This window comes from Teleopsis dalmanni, chromosome 2 (assembly GCF_002237135.1).
Source record: "Teleopsis dalmanni isolate 2A chromosome 2, ASM223713v2, whole genome shotgun sequence".
Taxonomy (NCBI): domain Eukaryota; kingdom Metazoa; phylum Arthropoda; class Insecta; order Diptera; family Diopsidae; genus Teleopsis; species Teleopsis dalmanni.
Window position 1 is genome coordinate 145654401 of NC_051847.1, and position 14957 is coordinate 145669357.

At 25.8% G+C, this 14957-nt stretch overlaps 2 protein-coding genes across 2 annotated transcripts in view; one reads left to right on the forward strand and one right to left on the reverse strand.

Annotated features, from left to right (window-relative positions):
* Positions 1 to 14957, reverse strand: part of LOC119680870 (solute carrier family 22 member 3) — a 108885-nt gene that overhangs the window by 12372 nt on the left and 81556 nt on the right. The gene's annotated exons all lie outside the window — the stretch shown is intronic.
* LOC119680871 (SUN domain-containing protein 2-like) lies at positions 6073 to 7172 on the forward strand. Its single transcript, XM_038093877.1, has 2 exons — positions 6073 to 6246; positions 6298 to 7172. Exon 2 carries the CDS (start codon positions 6339 to 6341, stop codon positions 7155 to 7157), a length of 819 nt encoding a protein of 272 aa, XP_037949805.1. The 5' UTR covers positions 6073 to 6246; positions 6298 to 6338; the 3' UTR covers positions 7158 to 7172.

Here is a 14957-nt window from a genome sequence, read left to right on the forward strand (position 1 = left end):
CTTAATTGAAGTACTTTAAAAATGTGTAGTTTTTTCATTGTGATGAATAAGGAAAAAAAAAGATACTCTCTATCCTTAAAAAATTTTTTTTAATATGTTTATATTTGTCTTTATTACCTTAATTTAAACTAACTAAAACACTTGCTGATCTTATATGGTGAACATCAAGGATAGAAAAGAAGTTAATTCAAAACTTTCATATTTCTGAAGGCATACTGTGGAAATGTAGCACTGCATATGAATTGTCCTACTTAATTAAATTTATATCAACCACGAAGTCAGTACTTTACATTTCTTATGATTTCAGTTAGTGTTTAACTAAGTTAAAATATACACATTAAAATAAGCAAATATCAATGTACCAGTTAATAGCACGAAAAATATTAAACATAAATATAAATTATATTTATGTGTTTAAATATAACACAGCAAAATATATAAAAAAAACCAGTCAACAGCACTAAAATGGCGAAGAGAAGGCAAAAAAATTATCATGTCAGTTAATAGCACTTAGTGTTAAAAATAACTTAATTACAATTCTTCTGCAAGGCGTCTCTTTAAAAATTTTTAATGCTAAAAAATTTATTTTAAATATGGATTGGAAAATTTTATAGATTTTCATGAGATATATACTTTTTTTCGATGCATTTTATAAAATAATAATAAAAATATTAAATATTAGACACTGAAGATGGTCTACGAAATAGACCGAAATATCTGTAACAAAAATAATTTTTTATAAAAATAATATAAATAATATAAATAAATATTTAACACAAATTTGTAAGTGTAATTTTTATTTAAAAAAACATTTTTAATTTTTTTATATTAAATTAACGACCTAATACCAGTAATAATTAAAAAACGTATTGAATATTGGTCGTAATAATAATTTATTATTTTATTAATGTTACTTTAATCACATTGAAGTAAATTCAGATTACATATTAAATGCAGAAGTGTGCGGTGATTCCCAACCGGTGGTCCGAGATAGTTAAAAATAGTCCAGGAATGGGTACATAGCTTGTAGTTTATCGATTGAGACCGTACTTATTAGAAAACAAGTACAAAAAATGTTCAAGTAATATTCAAGTAACTTATTTTATAGCCTATATAATGTATTTATGCACTTATACAATTTATTATATATTATACCAGAAATACATAAAGCATATTTTAGCCCATACTAAAAACAAAAATATCATAGTATTCCTTGGTTAACAAAAGATTGGAAACCACTGATCTATAGTGTACTATTATTCATAATAACATAAGATCAAGTCTTTCTGATACCGTGCGCGGGTTCAGTTATTCATCGTAATGACACGATATTTTATAAAAATGTCTAGCTCCAAGCTTACGCTGATGATATTGATATTAGTGGGTATAACAAGCATGATATTACTGCTGCCTTTGGTGTTATTGAAAATTAATCGGCAAAAATGGGGTTAGAGGGGAATGAAATATATATCAACTACTGGCAAAGTAGTTGCCAGTAGTCGGTGTGTCACCGAGGTGGTCACTGGCGACTGTACAATTCATAATTTATAGAATTTTTAAACTGGCTGGGAAGAATTTTATCTACTGTTTCAAATAACAACAACCCCACCTTGGAATTCTGACAAATAATTTATATTGTTAAAGGGTGCTACTATGGAATTTTATCTTTCTAAGAAGAAGAAGAAGAATTTCTCTGTATGTCCATAACAATATATAAAAATAAGCAAACGCTGATCATATATTTTGGTGAAGTATTATTAAATTATTTTCTTCCTCAGATATGTAAAATATGCTAAACAAATATTGAACAATCTCATACAAACAAACCATAAAAATTAATTACAAATTAAAAATACCAATAATCCATAAGTACGAAAAATATTTTCCATTTTGCTTAGAAATATGGCCAAAGTATTAAATTAAAATATTTAATTAAAATTTTCCTCTTTTTTTTTTTAAAAAACTTGACTCTCGCATAAAAGTTCAATATATTCTAAAATTGAAAGCACATTAAAATTCCTATCAAATGCTAAAGTATCTGAAATTGACCTATTTATGTTGACCACAACAGCTTGGCTGTGATAGTTTAGATTTTTAATTTTCTTTAATAAACCGAAAGAGCAATTTGAACTTATACACAAGTGGTAAAATTCCCACTATGAATTTTAAAATGAATCTAATGCATTTGCAATAAAATCAACACGCATACCGAGGACGCAGTGGAGTAAAATTTAAATAGGTCACAGATTCGATATGCCTGTGCTTGGGTATCAATTGGAAACATATGTTTTGAAACCAATTACAACTATGTAACGCGACTTTCGTGATTAAATTGTGAATCATTTTCCTGGTAGATATCATAAGTAAATATAAGAAATGGTCTTATTTCTACACTGGAGATTTTAAATTCACAGTAGCTGTGGGGAAATAATAATATCAATGCTCATAAATTGTAATAATTCCATGCGTTAGACCTGTCTATATATATATTTATACCTACGGGTATTATAAATTTTTTGCGACAATTTTTAGTATCACAAGAACAAGAAAACAAGAAACATATACTTCTTAAAATATGTTTACTGATGACTGGATGATAGGTTTTACCAAAGTCTGTTCAAAAACGACCCCGATTTTAGAATAGATAGTACTATCTGTTAAAATTAATCAAATCTAATTGATATGCAGTAGGAACACTTAACTGAGCACATTGTCCTGCTTAGAAAACCGTCGTAGTAGACTTAAAAAAATGGAATGGCTTAGTTATTAGAGCATGGGTTTACCAATGACTTTAATGCTAAGAAAAAAGAAGAAGAATTGAAATAATGAGGTAAAGGAGATTTCTGTCTTCGAAAGAAGACAAATGATTACATATAACTTATATATAATTCATATTGTATACAGATAAAAAATCTATGTAGACATGTTAGAAGTAATGTTAAAAAAAAAGAATTGAAATAATGAGGTAAAGGAGATTTCTGTCTTCGAAAGAAGACAAATTATTATATATAACTTATATAAAATTTTATTTGTATACAGATAAAAAAGTGTTTACACATGTTAGAAGTAATGTATTTCTAGATACATATACCTGCACACCTTTAAGGTTTTGAAGTTGTAAGTGATTTTAAACTTTATCTCCATTTTTATTATAATTTTATTTTAAATATGTATCAAGTAGTTGTCATATTTTTGTATATAAATTTTAAAAATACCTAACATATTTGAAAAATTATTTTTATGAAACAGTGTTTATTCAGTGGGGAAATTAGTAGTAGCATAGAAAATTTTTTTGAAGTTTTTCGGCCTAATATATTTAACTCATATACTGTTACTGAATATAAAGTCGATAAGATTTGTGTACTTATTGCAAAAACTTGCTTATTTATTATTATTCAATCAAATTAAATCACGTGAAATTATAAATATACAGAATTAGTCTCTAATCTGAACAAGTTTTGTTAGAAAATTTTTAATAACTCTGTGTAAAAGGTTTTTAAACTTATTTAGTATTAATATATAATTATTATCTAATTTGTCATAGCACTATTAGAAAGTATTTAATTTGTATTTGAACAAAGGTTAAAATAAATTCTTAGAAAATTTAGAAAAAATACAAATAGTATAAATAAAATATTATTTATATTTAATAGGCAGTTATTAAAATAATCAGTTTTTATTTTATAAACGGCGGTTTAAACTAAGTTCAAAAAATAAATTTATTTATAAATATTTTATTATGGAAAAATAATTATTAAATAATTACTCATCAACTGAAATGGGAATTCAATAAAAGTGTGAACAATTACAATTATATTAAAAAAGTGGAAAAGGTCAAGAAACCGCATTTAAAGTTGAGTGTTTAAATCGTATATAAAGTATTTTATATTATAAATTTAATTACAGTATACTACTGTGAAAAATATATTTTTAATTGTATTAATATATTTATACAATGAATTTCGACACACGTATATCTTTAATAATAAAGCTTAACATTAAAATATATATATATGTATCTACACATTTACTACAACTTTTAATAAAATAATATGTTTAATTATTACATATTTATATATTATAATTCTATAATAGGGACAACATTTTTTTTCTAAAATAACAAATGCATGTTAAGCATTGATCAAAAAATGCTTATTTGGTGATTTACAGATAAAATATTTCATAACAAAAAATTAAAAAGTTATTTTAAATAGGAAACCAGTTTATTGCCTATAATAAACTAAAATTATTTATTACAATTCTTATTTAGTTAAAAAGAATTAAAAACGTATAGTAAGGCGTGGACTGAGTGAAGCGGGGATGGAATGATCGATAATCTTGCTTTTTTACATGGTAGGCTTAGAATAGACTGTTGGTACTTCAAACAGGGTTATGACAAAAACCACCCTTTATACAAAAAGGATGCCGGCAATCAAAAGTGTACCATATTAGATTATTTTAGTACATTCATATTAGTTCCTATAGATTCTATGAGAAGCAAAGGGCCACAATTAAATTCTTTTATTTCGTTCTGTTGGATGCAACCACCTTCCCCAGTTTTTGCCAGCCCTAATAGCTACGAGACCAAGTTGCCTGTGCCATGTATAAGCTGACTGTCCTTTTTGTCGGCTTCCTTGCGGATTCAAATCTATGGCCTTGCTTAATATGTGGCTTAACCAGCAGATGTATTCTCCTCTATTTTAATAACTATTACTAATTTATGGGAGAAAAATATTGACTATGTAGTTGCAGAAATTGAAAGCAAAGTTAATGGATGTGTTCTGAGTTTTAAAAAAAATATGAAAAAAATTTAAGATGAACCTCAAAGAGATAAGTTTATCCATGCAGATGTGTTATTATCTTAAAGAGTACATATTTTTATATATAAAAGTTTAGACATTTTGAAGGAATAATTAAATCGAACGAAAAAAGCTTTTGTTTTCCAGGTCGGTTAAAATAAACATATTGTAACAGAAAATTTAATTTCACTAATAATATTTATATAATAGATTTATAATAGCCTTGCTTGATGTCATTGATTTTGAGCCACCTCTTATCACTGGGCATAGCCAGTCAATAAAATGTTTCCATCTTTCTCGTTGCAACGCTAAACCCTTGAGCTCGTTAATTTTATAGATTTGTCTGCTTTAAGGCTGTAAAACTGGATGTTTTTTATATTCAAGTTAAGATAATAACATATGACCAACAATATTATTGCTGAAGCGAGGATATCGGTAATATAAATGGTGTGATCTCACCAAAAATGATGAAATCTATATGTATTGTAAAATACTTGTTCAGGACAAACCAAAAAGTCTGATGGTTTATGTGATAAGTTAATACATTTTATATTCTTATTATTCATTTGTAACTAATATGAACTCAGTATCATTTAAGCACTTTTACTTCCTTGTCTTTTGCAGCTCTATCTGTTTAGCCAGTCGTGAGTTCCGTTGCTGTCGCTTATCTTCTTGGGGTTTCTTTTATTGTTGTTTTATCTGATTTATGTTAGCATCAGTCGTATATTATTAGGTTACAAAGATCTTTATATTTCCCTGTTGTAAATTTTGTAGTGCATATTAAAGAAAAATACAAACAAATTTGAATACGAGTTTTTGATGCCATATACATATTATATATCTTGCAGCTGGTGAAAGTCGTTTGGTAAGTTATAATTAAAATATTTGTTTAAGTATCGATAAAATGAATTTAATAAATGATTAAAAAGGGATCTTATACTTCATATTTTTTTTAACTAACAAAGGTGTAGTAAAACTCTACATATTCTTCCTAAATCAGCTCTACGAGCATTAATTGTATGTATAGATCTACACCTAAAGGTTTAAGCGCTTAATTATATATAATTAATTTTGAAATTTGATTTATTGGAAAATTATAATATATCTAATAAATTGGGTACTTTTATGTTAGTAAATTGTTTTAAAACTTGAACAAGTAAGTTATTATATAGTTAATATATAATTTGTTTTTTGAAATCATATACATCATTGGAATCAAAACAATAGAATAACAAGTTTAAATGTCAGAACAATTTAATTAATTACATGTTCTTTGTGTAATTATTATTTTTACAAGTCGTTAATGAAGGTCTTTTTCCGGATTATCAAATGCACAAAACAACGTTGAGATCTATATTTTTCTATTTTATAACTTAAAATAGAAAAATTTCATTTGTTTTAAGGGAAATACAGAGCTTTAATGTTAATTCATGTGGCGACTTCTAGTGTAAGCACATTAATTTAATATTTTTTAATATTCCTAACACTTTCGTTTTAGTAAAAAGTTCTATAATATAGCTGAAAATATTTCGATATAATATGGTTGTAGGGAGAGTGGTTCTAAAACTTAGTTTCTGGTTTATAACGCTCTTAATGGCACTTTTCTTATATTTGACCTTTGGTATCATTCTTGATAATAGTCGTGCTATACAACGTATTCAAATGGATGTTCAGGACATAGCGATAGAAGTATTTAGACAAGATAAATGTGTTGCCAACTCCACAGCAAAACAAATTGATAAAGTTCTGAAAAATAGTTTACTCAATGTAATTGAAGATTTGCAAGCTCTCAAGATTAGATTAGAAAAAAAATGTTGCATACAATCGATTGCCACTAGTGGTATGTACGACAGCCGTCTCAACTATGCTTCTGAAGATTTGGGTGCGAAAATTGAACAGATATGTGCAGAACCCATTGATGGCACTAACATTTTTAAGAGACTTTTTGGCTTGGAATATAGTTCAAATCAACCACGTAATATGCTTAACTCTAATATGAGTCCTGGTAATTGTTTTGGTTTTCGAGGAACTAAAGCAGAAGTTATAGTAAAATTGGGTCGTCCAATTTATGTGGATACTATTGAAATACAACATATTCCAAAGAAATTGTCACCCAACGGAGATACTTCCAGTGCACCAAAAGTTTTCGAAGTTTTCGGCAAGGAGAGTTTAAGTAAAAGTTCTGTTCTACTAGGCCTTTTCGTTTATAATAACTCACAGGATAGTCTACGGCAAGCCTTTGAAGTTTGCTCAATGGCCAAATATGCTTATGTACAAATAAAATTTCAACAAAATCATGGCAATCATTGTTATACTTGCATATATCGTTTAGTGGTATACGGTCGTATGGATAAATAATTCATACATTCTAATTTATTTGATTATTTTTTTAATTAATTTATTTTTTCATTGATATTTTTGATATTTTTTGTTTGTTTCAATTCTTAGAAAATAAACGTTAATTTAAATGCCTAAGTAATTATTTTTATATTTTATTTAAAAAAATCTTTTTTTTTTTTCAAATTAAACGATTAACTGTTGAACTTGAAATTCAATTTATAAAGAATTGAAAATATATGACCAATTATATTTCAAAATTAGTTATAAAGGTTTTATTTTTAGTTAATTTCTACTTTTTTTGATTAACTTATTTCTTTTTAAGACCTAGTGATAATGAAAGATAATAGTGATACACCGTCAAAGACCACCTCTTTGTCTTTGACAGCTTGAAGAATAACGTTTAATGAATTCATAAACCGACCAGATTGAGTAAATGAGAGCATCTGAGAGAGCGTAAGATCCCTGTCGAAATTTGAAAATGCTACACAGATTTTACTCGTACATTTTATTTCAAGTAAAATTTGTGTAATGTGTGAATCAGCTGTTTTGGTTTGAATTTAAATTTTTGTATTGTTTATTTGCGCGGCACTGTGTTCTTACTAGATTTTACACAAAGCTGGCCATGAAAATCTGTGTAAAGAGCGTAATTTGGCACTTTATTTGTGTTACATTCTCAGTTTGTATTTTATTTGTGTTTTACTTGAATTTTACTGTGAGTAGCACGTGGAACAGACCTAGTATAAGTAATATTTGATTAAAATATCTTGACAAACACCTGAGCAGCATTAGTTGCTGCTGTATGTATATTGTTCTCAACTTAATCGCTTTGTTTTAAAATTATTGATAAAATTTTACTTGCTAATTGTAAAAAAATAATTAAGGTTATTTTTGTATAAAAGTAAAAGTAAGAATTCATATATAATCAGTGAAAGGTGTAATATATTATAATATAAAATTTAATACTTGCCATCGCTTTAGAACACGTATCGTAAAAATCATTAATGTCAGATATTTTTATATGATGTTATTATGAACACATAATAAAATATATAAAATTTATGATATTATATATATTAATAACATATTAATATATATATACGTATTAATAACTGATTAAAAATCGTTGGTAATATTTTGGATTAAACACATACAACTATTATTAAATATAAGTAATATTAGATCATTGCTTTATCATTGCCTGTTCTTTATTTAATTACAAAATATTATTCATTTTATTTTAATGTTTCAATTTTCACTAAACATAATGAAATTTAATTTTAAACTAATGAAAAAAATACCATTAAAATTTATTAAATAATTTTTAAGTTTAATATAAAATTATTAGCCGTAAAATTTATGTTATATATATAAATTTAAATAATTCATTCCGGTTATAGGTTTTACTTTGTTGGTTTTGCAAAATAACATCTTATTAAATAAATTATATTATATATTTTTTATTTAATTTAAATCACTTTTATTTTGTTTAAAAACAATTAAATAAATTTTTCAAAATAAGTTTATAAATTTAGTATGGCCAATACAATCAGTAGTTATTCTTACGCTTGATAAATAAATAAAAAAATTTATTAATTAACTTGACATGACGTGACATATTTGGAAGATTTGTAAATAAATAAAATTATTTATAATTTTAATAATTTAAAATTAAAAATAATTATTATTATTTTTAATTAATACAAGTAACTAATAATTTTGATTTTGGAGATGAAGACTTTTTATTGGGAAAATAAATAAACTATTTGCTCTGATATTGCTTCCTACAGCCAACTCCAGTTATTCATTAAATAATAACTGTTTTTGCTTTTTTCGGTATTTCGGTATATTGAAGAACATAAGAACTGCGGAATAAAAATTAAATAATAAATTGTGTACTGACGAAACTTTACATAAAAATTGTATTGTTCTAAAAACTGCTTATTGTGATTAATTATTATAAACCTAAAATAGTGGTTTGTGAATATTCAAATAAAATAATTTTTAAAAAGGAATAACACAATATTTTTAACATATATTTTATTAACATAATTTAATAATAATTCACTTAAAAATATTAAAGATTTGCATAAAATATTTTTTTTTGTAATTTATTTTTTTTTGTAAAATTTTTAATTCGGTTTTTATGGAGTTAAAATTTTTTAAATTGAAAAAAAAACAAATTATTTTATGTTTTTATTTCATATTATGTTTAATATTAATCTATAACATAATAGATTTTTTTTAAATATATGTTTTACACATTTTATAAATTGTTTTACAAAATTAAATATTTTTTTATTTGGTGTTGTTGTTTAGTAAATTATTTTACACATTTAAAATATTAATTCATATATAGGTATATTCTCTTAGTACGGCATTTTAATTTTCACAATATTTTGCAAATTTATTTTTATTCTAACATATTTGGGATATACGGTTCTAAAGTTACGGCCGACACAACTGACACGTTCGCGGTCAACGGTTTCACGAAAACTAATTTTTTACGCCTCAAATATTAGTACTAATTAATTACACTAATTATTCAAGTTACGATATGTAAAGCAAAATTATATTCTCAGCTGCACAAAAGTAAAAAATTTTATGACCGTAAATGCGAAAAAATGGCACTAAAATAAATTTCGTTAAATCATTTAAGAAAAAACTTTGTTTAACTAATAATAACGGCGAAAGGTATATTAACCCTAAGTTAGTTAATTCATTGAGGGAAATACAAATTTAGTTTCAAATGCATTTATAATTATATTAAACTATATATAAATATTTAATGAGTTTTAATTACTCATAATTTTATATATTGTTTCTGTTGCTTTGGGAAATGTTGTTTTAAAATCGTTGATGTAATGTAATACTTTTACAGATTTGATAATATCTGAATTGATATTTACAATTATTATTAACATAATTATTATGAAAACAATAATTATATCAAAATATACAATACTGCATTGTTGTTTGTAGATATATATATATAAATTTGTTATAATTTGAAATTGTTAACTTTATGATATTATATTAGGGTATTTATAGTATGCACTTATTCACAGGCTTGCAAATTAAACAGTATCTTAACAGTATCTTAGCATCATTGCCTTAAACAGATGCAGCTGCTTGAGGCAATATTTCTTTTATAACTAAAACAAAGTGTGTTCAACAATCATAAGTAGTCTTGTATTTTATTTAAAATAAAACAAAGTTATTTTTAATCAGCATTTAAAGTGAAAATATGGCAACTCTATATTTGTGTTAAACAGCTAAACGAATATAATACCGAGGCTTACCACTAAGTTATAACGGTTTAGTTATTGTTGCTTAGTCATGTTAAATATTTCGCTAAGGTGAGATAAATTCTCCTACCCGAGTAGTTAGTAGTAAATTTTACAAAATAAAATGCTTGGCAATTAATTTATCTTATACGAGTACCGTATTGTCGTGTCACATTAAAAACAGAACTTTCATCTAAGGTTTTGCTATTTAATCTTACGGATCGTTTAGCAATCGCTGAACATGTTATAATTGTGAAAACTTATAAAAATAGTAATGATTGTCACTTCCAATTTTCTTTAGTGATGATTGCATATATTTTATTCGACAGATATGTTATGAAACAAAATTAACAAATTTGGGGTAGTAAAAATCTACAAGTAAATATTGAAAAACCATATCAGTTGTGACATTTAGAATGGAGCTAAATAAATCTAATGGTAAAAAAAAAACCGCAATGGACATATGTTGATGCCATGGTATTGTTGGTAAGTAGATATACAGACATGCTTTGATTAATAATGTTTCCTCGCAAGTAGCTTAAGTAGGACATAATATCAAATATTTTCGAAAACTAAGTGAATGAGAATCAGTCCAAATAATATACCAACCTTCTCTCTGAATTGCCAAGATATCAAAAATGTTTAGCAGTTTGAATATTTGGGAAGTGTGGTAAGCAGTGATTATGGAACTATGATAGACGTAGATAATCATTTATAGAAAGCAAAATGCATGTTTGGTTTGGTTTGGTTAGAATCTTCAACGCATGTGTAACAACTACTTTGCTATATGGTTGTGAGACGTGGTTGGTAACTGCAGCGTTGGTTCATAAGATCCAAACTTTTATTAAGAGGAACCTGCAGCGAACTATCGGCATATGTTGGCCTGTTAAAATTTCAAATAAAGACCTTTAGCGTCATACCAATAGGAAACCGATAGAGAGAAAAATTTTACAACGAAAATACTGATGATTAGGTCCAACGTTAAGAAAATCAATGGGTACGATTACTTATGCTGTTATGAAATGATATACCCAAGGAGTGAGAAGACCAGGTCGACCGAAAAATATATGGCAAAAAACTATACAAGCTTCAGAGGATACAACATGACTTGTTTTGTCTTTTGTGTAAGAGAACTTTCTCGGATATGCAATTTAATATTTTGGTGAACTGAATTGACTACCAAATAATCAAGATTACGTGATGTGTCACCTCTGCACTTTTTTGTGGGTTCAAAAAAGTATTGAAAATCTTATTAATTAATTCTAAGTTTTTCTATAATCTTAATTATTTTAATTTGGAATTAAATGGTTCAATATCGAATGCATTTACTAATTGATGGATGACTTCATTGTCATTAATTACGCATACTTTTCTGTAGTTAAGTTTGTTGAATCTTAATTTTTTTACTACTTATTTATATATTTGCTTTAGCAACACATTTTATATATTATATAATAGATACTAACTAAAATCTATAAAATATATTTACATAAGTTAAAATACATAAGTTTTCCGGAAAATAGATATTGATGTAATCAATTGCACGTGAAGTTTATTTTAAAAAGTAATGTAACATGTGCTATAAGTCGTCTGTTAAAAAAATTATCATATTTTCTTTAGTTTTGTGTAGCTTCAATATTTTAAATGATTTAGTAATAATTTATTATAATTTATTATAATTTATCTAACTTACATGACATGAGACTTTTAATAAAAATGCATATAGTTTAATTGAAATACGTTTTAGTAGTTTTTTACAGTCTTGATGCGATGAAACAACTTTTTCACTATTGATAATAATCAAGATATAAAAGATGTTATATAGACTTGTGGGTGTCAGAGACCTAAGAAATGAAGATAAAAATTGTGAGACATAGATGCGTTTTGTAAAGGAAGTAATTTGTCATAGTGAACTATGATGCTATGATATAGATGTTGATAATAATATATGAATAATATGGGATGAACTATAATTTCATAAAGGAAATAATTTTTTTTAAAAATCTAAGGCATTACAGATTCTGTAAATAAATTTAAATACAAATAATCTACAAATTTATATAAATATTATCATTGATATTTCTTAATGTACTTCCCAAAGTACATAAATCTTAAGAAATGATTTATCACAATTGATTATATTTCATTAGGTGTTGAATATCAATAAGTAAAAGATAATTGCCATGTGAGGTTGTGTAAACAGTTATTATATTTCTCAAGTATTATTTGAGTTTGAACTAAAGATTTTATAAAATTTGAATAGTATTATAAAAATCCTGTAGCAAATAAATATTTTAGTAAAGTTAACCTAAAGCTTTAAATTATTTTCTTTTAATGATAGCTGATGCTTTTAATTGACTTTGCTACCTTCATCTTTTGATCCTTTCTCGGCACGTGTATTTTTTAATTATTTAGCTAAATACTCACGTAAAAACTGTGCGAGTTGAATAATTAATTATTTTTCTTGGATAAAAGAAAATCATATAAAAATTTATTTCTTATTTGTACAGAGGTTTCTGAATTTATAAATAATGAACATATAAGTACCACAATTAATTACACAGTTTAATTGAGTAAATCAATTCAACTTTCTTTATAAGTAACATTGAAATATTGGTATACTTTAAATGATGATGAAATCTGGTTAAGTCAGGTTAGACCTAACTTAATAAATTATGAATTTGACTTTTTTTATGTTTAAGTACTTGACACTAATTAATGAGATACGACATTGATTTAAAATCGGATGTTAAATAAAAAAAAGTGAGGTCATATTATTAATCTTTGTATATGTATTTGTTGCCTAAACATTTTGGAAAGAAAAAATTATTTACAACTATTTAAGTAAATTATAATAAATATTGTGCATTTAACTTGATCAATAAATCAACTAATTTGTTTAAAACAAATTTGTTAATTTTATTGAATTTAAAATGTATTATATATTGCGATAGTATGTTGATTTTAATCGATCTTTAAATTTTTGATTTTTATATGTTTATATTACTAATAATTTAAGTCAATCCATAAATAAGGGAAAGTTTCTATTTTTAACGGACGAGAGTACTTTAGACAGGGTAATATTGGGCATATTGGTGATATCATGCAAACCGTTACTGAGTTCTTTCTATGCCGAACTTTTTAATAAAAGATGGGACGACTCATGACTGTTAAGAAGAAATCTATACTCTCTTTCAGATGCCCCGAAGAGATATATGTCTTGTAATAGGTTTGCTCACATGTCATAACAGATTAGGAAACCATGACAGAAGATTTAGTCTCTCTTTTAATCATTCCTGTCGCAGTTTTGAAGAGGAAGATAAAAGTGCTTTGTTTTTGCAGTTTTTGGCTATTTAATTGCTTTTTAAGCTTAGCTAAGGCGTTGCCAAGGTCCAACGCGTCTCTTAAATCGCTGAATTATCCCTTATACGGTAACACAATGGACCAATAGGTCTAAGTGGATCCGGGATAACCTAACATAGCTTGACCTTGATAAGCAATCTCATTGTGATCTATCTCATTAATCTATTTTTATAAATTTTTGTGTCAAATTTTTATTCACAAACTATACTGTATATTTATAAATTATGTATAAAAATACATATAATATGTATATATTATATATGTATATATAACATCAAGTTAATAATGTTAGTAATGGAGAAATAATAAAATGTTATTTGTATGATTACTGTTAGGTTTTTATTGCATATTAAAAAAATTTAGTGGCACATTTCCGCATATTCTACATGTTTTTTTAAATGTGAGTTGAAAAAAAGTTATAAAGCAAATACTAATATTATAAATACGTTTCCATCTTCCGTGACAACTTTAAACTAAATAATATTTTCAACTTCCTGAAGGTGACCTTGTAGTAGAAACTTTTTCCAAGATTTGCTTAAGATTTGAAATAATTTTCTTTAAAAACATTATTTTTTTGTAGTTTCCTTATCTTTGGGTATGTGAAAGCCGCCTGTTAAAATTTTATCACTCCCGACCGCACACAACAAATAACAGACACACGCCAGTTTAATTGAAAATTATCTTCATGCCTTGTACTTCCATCTTCAACTTTAGCTGTAGGGAAATTGTAATGACAAGTTAAGGATAATAATTTTCTTCGCATATCTTAAAAAGGAGGAAATTTCCAGTTTCATATGACAAGCAGTTTTTCATAAAATTTCCGTCATTTCTGTTTGTGGCAGAATGTACTCATATCTCATATCTGTGGTTATCATATTTTCACGCCACATCAATACAATTTGCCTTTACGCCATTATTGATTTATTGCATAAGGATATATGCGTATTAAAGCGGATTAACAGATACGAGATTCTGTTATATTTATTTTATTTGAAAGAAACAATATTTGGCACAAATTTATCGTGGGTTAAATAAGCAATGAAATTTATAAATTAGAAGTTAAATAAATTTTGACAGTCTTTGTCAACATAAGAATAATTGAAGAGTTCTGAGTTATGTGTCATTAGCTGGATTTTCAGATTTGTTAAACTTGAGTGATAAGTTAATTGTA